This window comes from Pleurodeles waltl, chromosome 6, assembly GCF_031143425.1.
Source record: "Pleurodeles waltl isolate 20211129_DDA chromosome 6, aPleWal1.hap1.20221129, whole genome shotgun sequence".
Lineage (NCBI taxonomy): Eukaryota > Metazoa > Chordata > Amphibia > Caudata > Salamandridae > Pleurodeles > Pleurodeles waltl.
In genome coordinates this window covers 1450193297-1450211531 of record NC_090445.1, presented here as the reverse complement: position 1 = coordinate 1450211531, position 18235 = coordinate 1450193297, and the positions used below count along the sequence as shown (strand labels likewise).

The 18235-nt window shown below is 42.9% G+C and overlaps 1 protein-coding gene across 1 annotated transcript in view; it reads right to left on the bottom strand.

Annotated features, from left to right (window-relative positions):
* Positions 1 to 18235, bottom strand: part of ANTXRL (ANTXR like) — a 309598-nt gene that overhangs the window by 39495 nt on the left and 251868 nt on the right. The window contains exons 15-17 of the mRNA XM_069240900.1: positions 16502 to 16600; positions 14247 to 14414; positions 11526 to 11606 (exon numbers count right to left, since the gene is read on the bottom strand). Coding sequence (XP_069097001.1) covers positions 11526 to 11606; positions 14247 to 14414; positions 16502 to 16600 — 348 coding nt within the window. The remainder of the gene's footprint in view (positions 1 to 11525; positions 11607 to 14246; positions 14415 to 16501; positions 16601 to 18235) is intronic.

Here is an 18235-nt window from a genome sequence, read left to right as displayed (position 1 = left end):
AAATTTATTTGGCCAATCATCAGCGTCTGACTTGAACTGAGGTTTTTAGCAAGGAAGTATGGTAGCCAATTTCTGCAAGCACCTAGAAGCGGTCTCCAAAAAGTAATTGTCCATCACGCAGATTGTTTCTCTTTACTTAATCCCGTGTTCAGATGAAACATTTCTTTGTTTGATCACTCCGTGGTTTGAAACACTTTTCAGTTTGTGGACTTGATTGCCCTTTGGTGTGTATGTGAATATGTTGTTGCAGTGGTGCAATATATCACTAATGTTACAACATTTAGAGAAGCCATAAATCATGACTTTCTCCATAAATGTTCTCTCTCTCTCTCTCTATCGTCTTTATCCTGTTCTCTTTGTTGCTCTCCTGCCTTAATCAAGCACCACGAGGCATGTGGTATAAAATCCCATTCAACCCTATATTATCATGTGCAAATTCTTCAACTTGCTAATACACTGTGGGGTAAGAAAGGAATCAGTCACATTATTAATAAAGCTGAAAGAAATGTATCCTATTATCAAAGTGCACTTCCCATTTCTGTGAGTTTGGATATGAAATACAGACATTTGCGATTGTGCTTTGACACTATCAGATTGCTCTCCTTGTTATTTAAATTGTCTCTGACCAGTTGAGGCAGTTTTCATTCATGTCTTTTCTGGGGTATTGGGTGATGTCAATTGCACTGGAAGGTAGACTGTGGCTGAGTGGTAACCATTTTTGCTACCCACAGCTGTGGCAAATGGTTAGTCTCCTGGGAGTGACAACCAGAAGGCAACAAGAGGGTTTCCTGGAGACCCTAGGCATCCCGTCAGACAGGTGCAGTCACTTACTACATACACCTGCAAGGGAGACTCTGTTTTCCTTTCAAAAGCAGGGCAGGTGCTGCTTGAAACATTATAAGGCAGACCGGCAACTTCAAACAGCCATGCCACATTTTACTAATGCACTTCCCCCACTGCAGGTGCCAGTTTGCCACTAACCAAGGACAACTCATTATTGTAACAGGGAGGACGGCCCCTCTCTCATCCTGCGCATCTAGTTAAAGGTGCACCGCAGCACTAACATGGACAGTGTGTCCTCCTTATAACAGGGCCCCTGCTGCCACAGGCACAAACTGAATATCATGCGAGCATGAAGACATGAGTAACAACAGAGTTAACAGCTGAGACCTTTCTAATCTGTTGGATGCTTTTCATTATGGTAATAGGATGAATTCTTACAAATGAATGCTAATGTACTATGCAGAGATCCAGGAAGATTTCCCAATTTGAATGTTCTTGAAGTACAATCTACATAGACACAGTTGGGCGAAGAGAATTTTAATCTCCCAAAAGCCAATTATCTAAATATATGCATGGTAAACATTTGTGTGCTGTCCGGTATATGCCTTATTATGTTGAATAGTAAAAATGTACTTGATTATGCAGTCAACGTTGTTTGACATTCGATGTATAGCTACAGAGCAATCAGGAATGAATTTATGAATGCTTTACTTCCCCACAACTCAGAAAAAGGTTATATAAACTAATGCTATTTATTTATGGTGCTTTGCCATTGTAACAACCCCATTGCCTCTGGATACTTCATAGAATTTCGAGATCACAAAAGCGATAGACTGGAATGGGGGATTGAAAGTCAAAATAAGAACAGAATATGAAGAGGACAGAGAAGTTTAGGGCAAATGAGATATGTCAATTGTAAATACTAGGTGCCTGATTTATCAAAGGCAGGGTCACAAAGTCATACTCTCATTTAAACTTTGGTCTCAGTAGTGTGAGTTTAACTCACATTATCCATCATACCCCCTCTATTCTTTAACTTTTACTTACCACCCTTACTAAACCTGATTAGATCATTCAACCTTGCCTATTACAGCTATGAAGATGACACCCAAATCACTTTAAACATGGATGGCTTGGAAGATCTCTGCAACTCAAAACTTTATAACTGTCTTCCTGCCATAAAAGCGTGAAGGATAAGTAACCATCTAAAGCTCAACACTGTAAAAAAAAAGACATCAGGACCTAAAGACAATGACTAAAATGCCAGCTTACCACCATATGGCCCAAAGTAATCGCGGGTCCTCCAACAACATCAAGAGAAGTCAGAAACCTAAGGGTAACCATGGATTTAGATCTTTCCTTAAAACTACATGTGAACAATGTCACAGAGAGTGCATTCTATCTATGAAAACACTTAGATGCATGTTCCGATACCTTGGATACCAACAGAAACTGCAATCCACCCTCCCACTCGTAATCCCCAAGCTGACCTATGGTCCGCCTGGGTATTATATAGTTATGTCAATTTATATATCTCATTACTGACATACACTAATCCTGATACTATAACTGTCAGTTGTCTGGAGGCACCTGTAACTTACACCTCTTACACTGACGTAAGACATATCTTCTAGGGGGCCTGACTATCACAATAATTTTACCATCCAATATACCAGCAATCACCAAATGAACAGGCATGTAATAACCGAAGAGATCTGTCACATACTGCTGGTCAATCAGAGGACTTTAATCTAGTCCACCACTAAAAGTCCCACATAACTACACACTATGACTGCTTCTTTAGATCTTACAGTGACACTCAAATACTGGATGATAGTGACAAAGCCCATTCCAGGTACACTCTTTTCACGTTTTTCTCTCCCCATCCATGCCAGGTCAGACAAAACTATATATGAAATTCCAGATTGGACAACCCAGTGCAGTAACCAGCTAAGTAATGACCATAAGAAATACCATAAAGGGACATGTAGAGCTGCTCAAAGCTGTCAAATGAATGTAAACCAAAAACTGCATGTCTATCTCTCACACCTCATTATCCACCACACTGCTGTGCACTGCATCTCGGAATACTATGGTCAACACGAACAAGATGGAAACGCTTCACACATACGTTCACAAAACAAAGACAACAACCTTCTGAGAGAACAACCTACATGGTGTAGCTTGCTGCCCATTTAGGCAAGTGGTTCAGTCTCCCACAGAAGGGTAGTAATGGCTATATAGAGGGTTTAGAAGACACAGCTGGTTCCTTGGAGGGCACTTACCTTTGATCAAAGTGTGATTGCAGGGTTCGCCTACCTCTAAGTCCCTATGAAGCACTAGAACTTTTCAAAATGAGTTACCCAATGAGGATATGTGTAAATTGTAGGTCATAAGGAATTTAAATAAATGAGAGCATGAATGGTTTATACTAACATTGACCTACAGCACAAAAAGTATTTGAACAGTTATAAACAATTGGTAGGGTTCTATAGTTATGATCCTGAAAAAAAACAATCAACCCTTAGTGTGGGTTCTTTCTGGTGGCTTAAACATGTAGGCCCACATATGCTGGAATCCAGTGCATTCTCCAATAGCATCTATGTTTTTAATTTTGCCAAAGGTTCCTGTAAGAAATAGAAATAGGTAGAGAACTCAGGTTACCTGCAGGGAATTTGAAAGTAGTTTCCTCACAGTACAAAGTCAAAGAGCTCTGCTGTTAAGAAGTGTTGAAGCTCATCCTGGTACATTAGATACCACAGATGAGGACACGAGGACAAAGCATGTCACCAATGTCTATAGTGAGTGAGGGTCCTTCTAAAAATATTTTTCCCTGCACCACCAGGAATAAAATAGCATTAGGGAGGCCTATCTTTGAAAAGTTCTCTCTTTTTTGATTAGGTATTGAATAGCAAGGGGAAACCTAGTGAACCTGTAAGAGTAGTTTCTCATTTCCCTTCTTTTTTTGATATTTTTTAGTAAGGGCTATATAAATGCTGTAGCACAATACAATTATCCACTCATGATTTTACCAATTCCGCATGAGTTGATAACGTGCAAGCACATAATTTATCTAATCCATATACTTTAGCACAATACACGTTTTTGTTGGTGTTCCCAGTACCAGGACTATATATGTACAATGTGTGGATTGTTTCTCTGACGAGCACCAGAGGCACAGCGCATGTTGCTATTTCCTGTTCTGTCGCGCACATTCAAGTAAGGAACCCTATACTTTTTTCCCTTTGCTGGTCACGTCATCTGGAAATCAACCAAACTTGAATGAAGAGAAATTAAAAGTTTTATATAAAGATGTTCTAAATAAAACACCTCAAAGCAGCAACATGTAAGTCTATGTGAGGTGACTCGAGCATGGTAAAGTAACCAAGAGGAGGGATGTGGACACCCTGGACTGATGTGGAAAGAGCTGTATTTAATCTGAAGGCTAACAGTCTCGCTATGGCAGATGGGCATTTAATCCTTCAGCTTCTTCCTAACATGTTGTGAAACAAAATAATGTTGATATAACACCAATAGTGATGATAGCAAAACATTGGTTGATATTTCTATGTTGATATCAATCTGTGATAAGTATTTTTGCCCCTGAAGAAAATAAAAAAGGGATAGGTGGATAGCTTAAAATAGCCTCAGCATTTGGTAACTACTCTAGGTCACAAGCATGTCCATCGTTTTTTCCACAAATAACATGCTAATAAGATGTCAAATGCATGAACCTGAGACAAGAGTCTTTGCTGAGTGTAGGAAAGTACCATCATGCCTGGCATGTTACCCCAATTTTCACTGTGTGTATGTTTGTTTTTGCCCTTGTGTCACTGGGATCCTGCTAGGCAGGACCCCAGTGCTCATAAAGTATGCCCTGTATGTGTTCACTGTGTGGTGCCTAACTGTATCACTGAGGCTCTGCTAACCAGAACCTCCGTGTTTATGCTCTCTCTGTTTCTGAAAATTGTCACTGCAGGCTAGTGACTAATTTTACCAATTCTCATTGGCACACTGGTACACCCATATAATTCCCTTGTATATGGTACCTAGGTACCCAGGGTATTGGGGTTCCAGGAGATCCCTATGGGCTGCAGCATTTCTTTTGCCACCCATAGGGAGCTCAAGCAATTCTTACACAGGCCTGCCACTGCAGCCTGAGTGAAATAACGTCCACGTTATTTCACAGCCATTTTACACTGCACATAAGTAACTTACAAGTCACCTACATGTCTAACCCTCACTTGGTGAAGGTTAGGGCTAAGTTACTTGGTGTGTGGGCACCCTGGCACTAGCCAAGGTGCCCCCACATCGTTCAGGCAAATTCCCCGAACTTTGTGAGTGCGGGGACACCATTACACGTGTGCACTATACATAGGTCACTACCTATGTATAGCGTCTCAATGGTAACTCCGAACATGGCCATGTAACATGTCCAAGATCATGGAATTGTCACCCCAATACAATTCCATGATCCCCCGGGTCTCTAGCACAGAACCCGGGTGCTGCCAAACTGCCTTTCCGGGGTTTCCACTGCAGCTGCTGCCAACCCCTCAGACAGGATTCTGCCCTCCTGGGGTCTGGGCAGCCCCAGCACAGGAAGGCAGAACAAAGGATTTCCTCTGAGAGAGGGTGTCACACCCTTTCTCTTTGGAAATAGGTGTGAAGGGCTGGGGAGAAGTAGCCTCCACCAGCCTCTGAAAATGCTTTGATGGGCACAGATGGTGCCCATCTCTGCATAAGCCAGTCTACACCGGTTCAGGGATCCCCCAGCCCTGCTCCGGTTCGAAACTGCACAAAGGAAAGAGGAGTGACCACTCCCCTGACCAGTACCTCCCAGGGGAGGTGCCCAGAGCTCCTCCAGTGTGTCCCAGACCTCTGCCATCTTGGATTCAGAGGTGTTGGGGGCACACTGGACTGCTCTTAGTGGCCAGTGCCAGCAGGTGACGTCAGAGACCCCCTCTGATAGGTTCTTACCTCACTTGGTAGCCAAACCTCCTTTCTTGGTAGCCAAACCTCCTTTTCTGGCTATTTAGGGTCTCTCCTCTGGGGTATTCGTCAGATAACGAATGCAAGAGCTCACCAGAGTTCCTCTGCACTTCCCTCTTCGACTTCTGCCAAGGATCGACCGCTGACTGCTCCAGGATGCCTGCAAAACCGCAACAAAGTAGCAAGACGACTACCAGCAACATTGTAGCGCCTCATCCTGCCGGCTTTCTCGACTGTTTCCTGGTGGTGCATGCTCTGAGGGCTGTCTGCCTTCACCCTGCACTGGAAGCCAAGAAGAAATCTCTCGTGGGTCGACGGAATCTTCCCCCTGCTAACACAGGCACCAAAAGACTGCATCACCGGTCCTCTGGGTCCCCTCTCATCCTGACGAGCGTGGTCCCTGGAACACAGGAGCTAGATCCAAGTGACCCCCACAGTCCACATCGGCTTCTGTGCACTTCTCCAAGGATTCCTTCGTGCACAGCCTAGCCTGGGTCCCTAGCACTCTGTCCTGCAGTGCTCAACCCTCTGAGTTGGACTCCGACGTCGTGAGACCCTCCTTTTGTGACTTCGGTTACACCAATCTTCTAAGTGCCTGCTTCGGTACTTCTGCGGGTGCTGCCTGCTTCTGCGGGGGTTCTCTGAGTTGCTGAGCGCCCCCTCTGTCTCCTCCTCCAACGGGCGACATCCTGGTCCTTCCTGGTCCCCAGCAGCACCCAAAAACCTCTACTGCGACCTTTGCAGCTAGCAAGGCTTGTTTTTGGTATTTCCTTGTGGAAACACTTCTGCAACATCCAGCACGCTGTGGGACATCTTCCATCCAAAGGAGAAGTTCCTAGCCCTATTCGTTGCTGCAGAATCTTTGGCTTCTTCTACCCGGAGGCAGCCCTCTAGCACCTTTATCCGGAGTTTCCTGGGCTCCTGCCCCCCAGACACTATCGCAACTCTTGGACTTGGTCCCCTTGCCTCGCAGGTCCTCACATCCAGGAATCCGTCTTCGGTGTTTTGTTGGTGCTTGTGGTTCTTGCAGAATCCCCCTATCACGACTATTGTGTCTTTCTGGGGTAGTAGGGTAACTTTACTCCTACTTTTCAGGGTCTTGGGGTGGGGTATCTTGGACACCCTGACTGTTTTCTTACAGTCCCAGCGACCCTCTACAAGCTCCCATAGGTCTGGGGTCCATTTGTGATTCCAATTCCACTTTTGGAGTATATGGTTTGTGTTGCCCCTAGACCTATGTTCACCTATTGCATCATATTGTGATTCTACATTGTTTGCACTACTTTTCTTACTGTTACTTACCTGTTTTGGGTTTGTGTACATATAACTTATGTATATTACATATCTTCTAACTGAGGGTACTCACTGAGATACTTTTGGCATATTGTCATAAAAACAAAGTACCTTTATTTTTAGTAACTCTGAGTATTGTGTTTCCTTATGATATTGTGCTATATGATATAAGTGGTATAGTAGGAGCTTCGCATGTCTCCTAGTTCAGCCTAAGCTGCTTTGCCATAGCTACCTTCTATCAGCCTAAGCTGCTAGAAACACCTCTATTCTACTAATAAGGGATAACTGGACCTGGCAAAGGGTGTAAGTACCACAAGGTACCCACTATAAGCCAGCCCAGCCTCCTACAGTGAGTAATTACAGAAAGTATACCTACATCTTGCTCCTTCTGCCTCTCTCTTTCCCACACACTCACTCAAATGCACACACTCTCTTTTTTTCTATTTCTGAACTGAACACAGTGTATTTTTCAATTCAGGGTGGGTCTGACCTGCGAGTCTACCCCAAGAAGAGCTACAATTAGTTCAGCAAATGCAGTGACAACAGAGCCAAGACATGTGAGGGGTCCACTTTGCACCAACTACACAAGTTTTTTAGTATCTAAAGATAGAGCAGGTTGGTATTTCTCAGGTATGCATTTGGCCTCTGGTACCCGTAAGTCACCTCTGCATTCTAGAACTCAGGTCAACCACTGGCAGTCGGTCACTTATCCCTTAAATTATCCGGCTGCCCCCAGTCATCAATAAAAGTGATCATGAATAGGTGGGAGTAGTGGAAAAGCATTGATAATTGTGTTTCCATCCAGTTTCACTAATCATCCTGCTATTGAGTTCCTCCACATGCATTAGTCTGGCATCAGCCTCACGGACGGCTCCTCCGTTAGGACAGAGGATCACCCTTCCCGCCAGAAGCAGCAGCTGCCAAAGTTCTACAATAAAATGATGATAAACTGTGTTTATCGTTTTATTGTAGAAGGGGTGGGGCCATGGGCTGTGATGAGCAGAGGGGGAGGTGCTCAGCACTCCCACTCAGTGCGCATGTATGTTTGGCTGGCCTGAGATGGCAGGCCAAATATACATGCACACAAAGCTCTGTTCAACCTGCCAACGCTGTGCCGGGATGGAGAGAGCAGGTAGACTCTCCCAGTCTTCCTGGGAACGCCATGGCTGGGCGCTCTGACCAATCCAAAAGCTGCTGTCAGGCTGCCAGAAGCAAGACAGCAGCATTCAGATTGGCCAAAGGGCAGGATGGGAGCCTGTAAGGAAAGAGGAGCTGCACCGGTGGTTGCGGCGGCGGATTCAGGCACTTTTTTTTTATGATTAATTTTTCTTTGCCCCCCCGTACCACCCCACCCCTGCATTGCGCCACAAGCCGCTCATGATCTGCCCTCTGTCTAATGCAAATTAACTGTCAAGGGATTGCTAGCTGTGCTTTGCATTGTATTGTATTGTAACTGGATTTAGATAATGCTTAACACCCATGACTATGTGCTGGAGGCATGTTAAAATATAGTGCTTACTACCCATGACAAGGTGTCGGAGGCATTTTAGAATAGGCAGCTTGTGTTCTCTGCACCCCGTTTGACAGATGCAGACCATTTCAATGGATGAGATCAAAAAACCGTAAGGATGTGAAGGTATGGGAAAGTGAGTGATGATCATTTCAATTCAGAGGTGGATTTTTCAGCTACAACGACTGATGTTGCAGCTGCATTTGGGAGGACGTGAATCACTTATCAGACCTCACCTCATCTGTGACAAATTCCAGGGACCCGTGGAATACTCCTGGGACCACCATGATTGGTCCCTGGAGTATTTACGGGTGACTACAGTACAATTATTGTAAAGCCCCTTAGGCCGTGGATGTTCTAATGACTGGCCTCTCGGTCATGCCATATGCAAAAGGCCCAGGTAATGTTCAATCCACATAGCCCATAGACCAATTAGAAAATTATTATAATAATGTATTCCATGAAACGCTTGTTTTTCATTAAATATGCCGCCTCGGGGGAAGTGTAGAATAAACACGCTCCCAAGGCATAAAATAAAAGATCATACAAGCCTTAAATATTCGGGATGCGGAGGATGTGTGCAGATAATCTGTGGTGTGAAGAACCGCAAATGTAGATGCAATCAAAATAGGGGGAAAACATGAAGCCCATCTGCATTTTTGCCTCCCAGCTTCCACATGAAATTCAGATTTATTCTGACTTTAAATGAGGTTGGCAGTGTTTTCTGTACACCCACTGGTTTTCAATCCTATCTTTATGTCGTAATGCGACAGATGTAAAAAAGTGCATTTTGCACATATGCCCCTTAAACTGTTGCTTTTCTTACGCAGGTGCAAAAACCTTGGAATGCTGCTTACATTCTTGGAGTATGTTGATCTGGGCGCCCCTGAATTAAGCGCGTTGTCAGGACTGTGGGCTCCAGAAGAACAAAGGCACTTTTAGCGCATGCTGAAAGCACTTACATATCATCAATACTACATCATTTCTTTGGTGAAGAAACAAACACGGACTGTGGAATAGAATATTGATTTCTTCCGTTATCTAATCAGTGTTTCCCCTGCTTTCTTTTTATTTTTCAACACGTTTTGTAACTGAGTAACCAACATCTATGTGTCCTTTCATGAATCGTCGTCTATGTTTTCTAGAGGGAAACGGATCCAGAATAATATAGCGGATTAACAGAAAGTAGCAAGAATTGACGGGAAAGGGAAAAAAAGCAGAATTATGTGTTTACAGATACAGTGGAGATCTGGTACATGCTGCAGTTGGTCCACATACAGCGATTTAAATGTCAAGTGATGAAGTGAATGCGGAGAACATCTCTCCTTCCCTTCTGTCTCCTTCCAGCAATACATTTTATTTGCTCACCTGTTCATGGAGCTTCTAATAAATCACAAAACGATGGCTACTGTGCCCAGAGTGAAATACATTACAAAGCAACAACCTTGTAGTGTGAAATGCATAACACTCTAAAACACTTTGATTGAGATCTCTGACAGAGAGAGAGGAATCAGCAACACACAGTGCTTCAGAAATGCAAAACCTCAAATTAAGCAAATTCATCTTAGTCTTTCTTCTGCAGGCCATTCTTGACTGGGTGTACAATGGGTAAGGGGGACACATTATTAAAAATATCACTTGGTTGACCTTAAAACCAATATTGGTTCCATGCCTGAAGGTTTTTAGTTAGATCCACTTCTGTCATATCAGCCCTGAACTGGCCAAAATGATGAGAGAGAGAGAGAGAATACTGAGTCTTCTATTTTCACCTGATGCAAAAGGGAGATAATTGAAGCTCAGTGTGTGTGGAAAAACCTAGCAGAAACAGTCCTGGCTTAATGCACTCCATAGGAGAACACCTGCCAACTGTAACCTGAATCCTACCTCATACCAAATGTGCTGTTGCTAAGCAAGGCCTGCACTGTAGCTGTATTTAGGCTGCCTAGGACCAGCGTTTCTGCTTCCTCTCCTAGCCCAGTTCCTGCATGGGCCTTAACACTTGCATTGGTGGCAGGTGACTACTTCCCTAGCCTGCCAATGTCGCAGCCACCCATCAAAAATATGATGGCAGAAAAAATACGAGACGCTGCCCTGGTGGAACCCCTCTACTCTCCCAGATTATGGAAGTGGGCTCCTCAGCCTCTCTACACCATCTGAGGCTAAATCTAATTCCAATTCTGCACAGTCTGAGGTTGTGCTAACTTGGAAACTATATGAATTAGTGCATGTGCTGCAAACAGCACAGATCAAATTCACAAAGCCAGAAACATTACTCCTTGATTTCGAGCTTTGCTGTTTGCAGCCCTTGCTCTACCTCATACAGTTACCAGGTTAGCCTATGCACTGTACACAGCACAAGTTCAATGAAAACAGGTGAATTACCCCTTCTGCACCTATACACAAGGATAGCACAGTACCATGATGTGGCTGTAGGACCCCATGCAAACATCTTCCTGGTGGTATTCCAGCTGCCAGGTCATTCTATCCTTGTGACCACCTTTTGAAAATGCAGATCCTGTATAAGGCGTATTTCTGTTTCATGTCTAGTGGCTGAAATTGGTAATGGCAATGGACCTTACAAAATAACACCTGTATCATAACACAGCTCTACTTGGCTTTAGAGATGACATACAGCTATCAGATACAGAGCTTAGTTTTCCGTCTGTAAGTGTATTGTGTAGACCGTACATGTCATTCCAGAGGTCATTTAACTGAAGAATACAATGAAATGCATTTAAAAACAAATGCAGTAAATGTAACTTTTTAAGACAGCAGCTGTATAATAAATCAAGTATTACAGAGGGGGGATATAATGCCTTGGCCTCACCACAATAACCTGTGGGTTGCAGTTCGGATTCTTCATGTGACTTCACGTGAACTCCGCTGCATTTAAGCTGGCAGTAAAGTCATAATGCCGAGCAACACCTAATGTGAGATCCTTACATCTTACCTTATCTCCTTGTCTTGGTCTCATAAGGGATACTTGGTCATAACCTCGCCGAACAAGAGCCCATAAAGCATCAAGTTTGCCCTGAAATATAATAACATAAATATAATATTCCATTAGCTGATACAACACAGAAACAACACTGCCGTTCAAAATATCTTGTAGGAGTATTGATCTGTCAAGGACAGGAAGACATTTCTTTGTATGTGAAATGTTAGCAACATATGGTTTCAGCCTTCATCGAGGAGCAGTTGGCTTTGTAAACATTTATATATTCATATTTATTTATATATAAAGAGGATTTTTTTTAAATAATTGATACAATCTTTTTAGAGATTGCTCCATCATTGTCTTTATTTTACTCAACTGTTTTGCATGCAGTCCAAATGCAATTTTACATATGAATCATGGTAGGATATATATACTGTTTTGTTTTCTTCTTGTGAAAGTCAATAAAGAATATTTAAAAAATGGATCATGGTACTCTCTACAAATGTGCAATTTTAGAACATATTTTATGACTAGGTGCAGATAGGGCAATGTCCTGGGTCCATTGTTGATGTTTTTTATTGGTATGCATGCTCTTTTGAGTTCACATAGTCTGGAACTCTGTGAATTCCATTCTGCTTTGCTTTCATGCCTAAATTAACACTCCTCATGATTAATCTTAGGCTTTATTAAACTTCAAGAACTTTAAAGTCTTCTCAGAAGGCAAACGACTGTGCCATATTTTTAAACTCAACACTCCTCATCCACACAGTAGCTAAAGAGCACTGTTGGGGGTTCATTATACACTCTACTTGGACACACATATTTTAGCTTAGCATAGCTTAGCTTAGGTCAATGGCCTGTGTCCTTTCACCTACATATGTGTTCTGAATTTTTTTATTCAGTTTTATTCATTGTTGTGATTGTGCAAAATCATTGTTATTATTATTCTGTTTAAGACATTTCACCATGTACTTCTGTCCAAGGCTGATAAGAACAATCAGCTAGCAATTGTCACCACTAGAGTATGTAAACAGTCCAACACTTGGGCACATGCTAACGTTAGGCCTTTTTCATGGAACAGAAACATGTTTCTTATAAAAACACTTTACAGGCCAAGGGATGACAGAGAGGTCACTCCAGCCTGAACTCCGTCCATGCTGCATGCCATTTCATTGCTGACCTCAGCCCTGTCTCTACAACCGGCCCAGGACACAGGGGGGTAGACCCCTATCTTCCAGGTAATGGGGGTGGGTGCTTCTCTCATGGACTATGTACGGACATACTGGGTTATCACCAGTATGCTCTCACTTAGGAGTTAGGTAGAATTCATCTATGTTGGGACTGCTATTTACCTCTCACTGATCACCACCATTCTAATCCTGTTATGTCTCATTGCCCTAATAATTTCTGCTCATATATTTTATCGTAGCTAGCAGTCTTTTCAATGAATGTATTGAAAACCATCCTGCATCTTTTCTTTGGCCTATGTGTGAGTATGAGACCTTTTGCTAATGAGAGAAAGGGATGAGACTTGTCGACCACGACTTACCCTGAGGAGCCCCAGAGTGTCATGTTTCAGGCTGCCACAAAACACCTTTTCTTTCAGGTTTGGGTGAAGTGCTGCTAGCTAGCCAAAAGGGTTGGGCAGACAACTGCCAACACGATGTGGGATTGACTCAGTCACTCATAAACGATGGTGCTGCCTCCCCAAATCCAGCAGTCTCATTCCTATATTGGGAGTCCTACAACAGCACTGTCTGACAGTTGAATGACAGAACCAAGCATGCCGGAACAACGCATGCCTCAACAACGCGGCTGGAACCATGACTGCGTCGTTTCCATTCATGCCTTTACCACGCTTGCCTTTACAATGAATTTCATTGTAAAAGCGTGCCTAGTAAAGGAATATGTGGAAATGCCTTGCGAAACAGCCACCTGCACTGAACCCTAAAAAAAATTCTGCCCTGACCCCTAAAACTAAACTACCCAGACACCCACCCTAAAAAAAAACTATCCTGATCCCCCACACCCACACATAAAAACTAAACTACCCTGACCCCACACCCACCCTAAGTCCTAAAAAAAAATACCTCAACCCTGCAGCACTGCCCCTAAAAACGAAATTGTCCCGACACCCCGACCCACCTAAGCCCTAAATCCACCCCACTGTTTAAAACTACCAACCAACCCTGCCCCAACCCCACTTACCTCACCACATTCTCTCCTGATCTTCTTAAGCCTTCCCTTGCCCCTAAAAAAAATACCCTACCCCCCCACCCTAAGCCCTAAAAATATATACCCAAACACCCCACCCCTGCTCCTTAAAAAAAAAAATGGGGGGGGCATTCCAGAACTTAACAGGTATCACAGTTGTTTGACTTTACCACGTACAGAATTATTTGGAACCCTTTCTTTACAAAATAGACATTGTTTACATTTATTTGACTTTTCTATCTGAAACTCTAATGGGAAACATAGGATAATATGTATCACTTAGCCTTTTAGGACAATACCACTAAAATCATAGTGATAATATTGGCTGTTAGAAATCATCCATATTTATTACACTGCGCCAGGTGTCGCTAGTAAGAGAATCAGTAAGAAACATGTCTCAGGTTTATTAGACAGTATCACCTATTATTTTTAGGAGTCTCAAATCTCAATACGTAGGATTTCCCTATATTGGACTGTAACAGGCATATGGAGATCAAATAGCATGTATGAAAGACGTACCTTGATTGGACTGTACCACTTCCTTTCCGTGGGTTTGTTATTCCTCGGGTGTTTCTTTGGTTTTGGCTCCCATGGCTCATATTCTTGCTCTGGTAACTTAATCACAGCATTCTTTGGCTTTTCTAACTTTGCACCTTCCTCAGTCGAACCTTTATCGCCCCATCTCACCTAATGGTTAAGAATATTAAAGATAAAGGCCTGTTTCTGAAAACTCGGATTATGGCATATATACTGCTTTCATTATGTAAAAGGACATGTTTAAATCTAAACCTTTCACCCATTCTGCACCTCTTTCTATGTTTCTGAAGTTCCTGACTTCCCAACACTTGCAGGTCAGACACATAGGACACTAACCCTTGCAGGATGGTAATGGCATATAAGTCTTTGAATAGCCATCCAATGAGTGGATGAGCACCACTGCCTTCACCTAAGATTATGATCAGTACCATCACCTCCAGGCGAGGATGTCTCTGCTGTCACCAGCGTTGGAGACCAGGCCAGCATCTTTGCCTCAAGCTCAGAGTAAACATAGCACCATAACCTCCATCTGGGGATGGGGTTAATACCATTAATTGAAGTTGGGGTCAGTTTCAATTCAATCACCTACCATGTGGAAAAGGTGAGTGATGTAACACCGATGAGAGGACACGTTAGTGCCATCTTGTGACCTAAAAAAAGAATCCATGTCCTTATCCATACCAGAGGACAGCTCACTACATAAACTCCACGTGAGATCATGCTCAGCTTTATTACAGATGTCTAAGGAAAGAAGACCCGGTGCTGTATCCTCCATCTACAGAAAGCTTCAGAGGCTTCAGCTCTACCTGAAGACAAACTCAATGTCAACGCCACTACCTGACAACTGATCAGTTTCCATTATTTCTAGGGAGCAAGGGCTCCACCCTTTTACCCGTATTTGAGAACTTGTTCTGCATCATCACTTTAAAAACGGAGAGGCCCAGAGTCAACAGACAATTCAGACACTAGAGAATATGGTGAGTATCTCACATAGAGTCAGCAACCACTGACACCTCGTGATTAAGTCAATGTAAATAGTGACTATACCCCTGCTCGGTACTGCTTACTCTTTAGGAGGGCACATAAACACTGCAAACCATTGATTTTTTATTTACAACATTCCTGCTCTAACCCTGGTAGAGGGAGCCTATTTGACTACACACTCTTCACAAAGTGAATCTCTGCGGGACTTGTATTTTATGCTATCCCTGCTTCATTTAATGATACCTAGGCAGTGCTGTAAACAAGCACTGGCTAGGCACATAGGCCAGGCCATGATAACGCGGTGCAATGATTATTTTTCCTATTTAATGCAAGTAAATGGCACAAAATATCTGATAAAAAAGTATATATGCAGCAACAAAAAGGCACCATGTCATTGGAATGAAAAAGGTTAAATTAAAAAAAAAAACACTGTTTATCATTTCAATAGAAAAGTACTGGTGCTTCCTAGCAGGCAGGTGTACTTCGAAAACGTATATAAAGATTGTTTATTTTTAACACAGGAAAATACGATTCTTTTTGTTTGCAAATAGGTATGATTGGCTGTGATTTTTGGGAAAACTTAAAACACAATTTAAACAGACAAAGATAGCAACAAAATAAGTATTAAAGGGTACAGAATGGAGCGAAATAACGATTGACTAAGCAAAGTACTGGCCCCCCACACATGGTACAAAAGTGTACTTGTTTTAGGCAGGTATACACATTTGATCAGGAAAAACGCCAACACTCACAGTGCATTAAAGCCCACAGCTGATATGCGATGACCCAATTCCCCGTTCATGCTGTGGTGGAAGGGGATAACAAGTGACTAACTTATGAACTGACAAGTTAATCAAAAAGACTAACCTAAAAACCATCTATGGTTATGTGTACCCATGTTTTTTTTATTTATGTTTTTATTTATACACACGGCTGGCAAAACAGCTAAAGCTGATTTTAAGCCAAACCTAAAAATCAGCAGTCATACCGACCCCTTTACAAGGAGAGTCCTTCAGTAGCTCTATCTACAGTGTTCCCTTGAAAGCACTGAATGATTGATGCCCAGTGTGCCCTCTCTGATACAGCAGGACAAGCTCCTTCTTTACCCTGCAGGGAAGGGAGACATAATGCTTGCTAAGCTTGGAAAAGAGCCCTGTGTCTGCACTTTTAATGCAGTGAGTAGCAGAAGGCCGTGAGTATTCTTTAAATTAATTTTAGTTCTGGACTTTGTATGAATATTATAATATATGTACCTCCATCCTCTTAATACCACCGACCCCTCTTCCGCCGTAGTAAGATGCGTCCACCGTGGGCCACTTTTTCTTGGGAAATCCATCCTCGTCATCGGACTCCTGGAACAAAGGAAACAATGTCTATTCCTTTGCGATCATTTCTGACATGTCATGAACAGTAGCTGTGTGTATGGATGAACTTTCTGAGACACGAGTCCTGCAGATTGCTTGGATGCTGATGAGAGGAATGAAAAGGCTCTTGTGCTCACAGCTGTGACTTTAAAATGGGAATCAGTGATGGTTCTGCAGAAAACATCTTCTATCACAGACTTCTTCCCTCCAAGAAGGGAATGTAGGAACGCTCCCCACCAGAGGCTGCCCAGAGAACAGAGGCCAAGTGTGATGGAAAGGTTATGAAGTGGCTTGATGTGAATTAAAAGTGATCGATGGAAAATAGTTTCCAAGTTGTCTGCATGAAATGCAGACGATAAATGAAGCAGGGCTAGTTTTTCCCCCAAAATGATCAAAAGGTCATCAACTTTGATGACAGCAGGTTGAATCCCAGCACCAGCATTTACTTCTCTATATGTAGATAATATTAGATACAGCATGCTGGATTAGGACACCTTAAGTATCAAAAGAAGACCACGTGTATTATTAAAGTTAGCCCACATTCTGTCTAGCAGTGCATAACTCCATAAAGTCCCCCTAAAGAGTGACGGAAGTGAGTATCGACACTTTCTGCCTTCCAGGTGTGTCCGCTGTGCCTTCTGCTTCCTGCCAAGAAAGCCTCCTCCAGTTCTGAAGATGGCTTCTACCCGCCGGTAACACGGGCTGGTCCGTGGCGTGCTAGCAGCCACTGCTCAAAGTAGATCAACGTCAAGACAGAAAAAAAACAAAGCGATGTTTCAAGATCTGACATGCAATTTTACATTCTGCCATATCCTTGATTTTACCTTCAACTTGCGTAGCTCCTTTCTCGTCGCTATGTGTGTTTAGCTGGTTACCTGACCACAGTCGTGTGTACAGGAACACATGCGTTAATGCCTCCCCAGCATCAACTGCATCTTACCTGCCCTTGCATTGTCCTCAGTTCTTTGAATATGCTCAATTAGGCAAGATTCGTGAACAAACCCAATATTTGAAATATAAAAAGCATAGATGAGGTCAGTTTTTTTTCATAAAATAAGTTACTCTGCTCGAAGAGTAAGCAGCAGATGCATGAAAAAGGTGTCATTGTTTGCTACAGAGTGCAGCTTATGAGAGTTTGCTGTGGACATCATGTATAGTGATTCAAATTACCACCAATCTGATAAAAACGTCTAGCATATCAATATTGTTATCATGCAAATCCATACGCACTCGCAGAATCCTGTCCAGCTCTAAGACATCTACCCCTCTTTAGTTTGTGTACCATCCATTTCTTCAGCACAGGTGTGCCACTCATTTCTGGCTCACCCACCAATTACCCGTCTCTTTTTCACACCTATGCAGTTTATCCTACCTTCACTTGTCTGACATATATCTATCCTTTATGTGACTATCATAAGTTCCTCTTTCCTTCATCTGACGTTTATCTATTTTTTGCCACCTGCCATTAATTCACCCATCCATCCATTCATCCATCCATCATCCATCATTTGCTGTCATTATGTATTTTACTTGTCTTTTGGGTAAACCATTTCCCCTCGTTTGTCATGTATCACTTCTTTCCCTGTAAGCGATTATTCTGTTCTTGCTCTCTGCCTGCTTCTA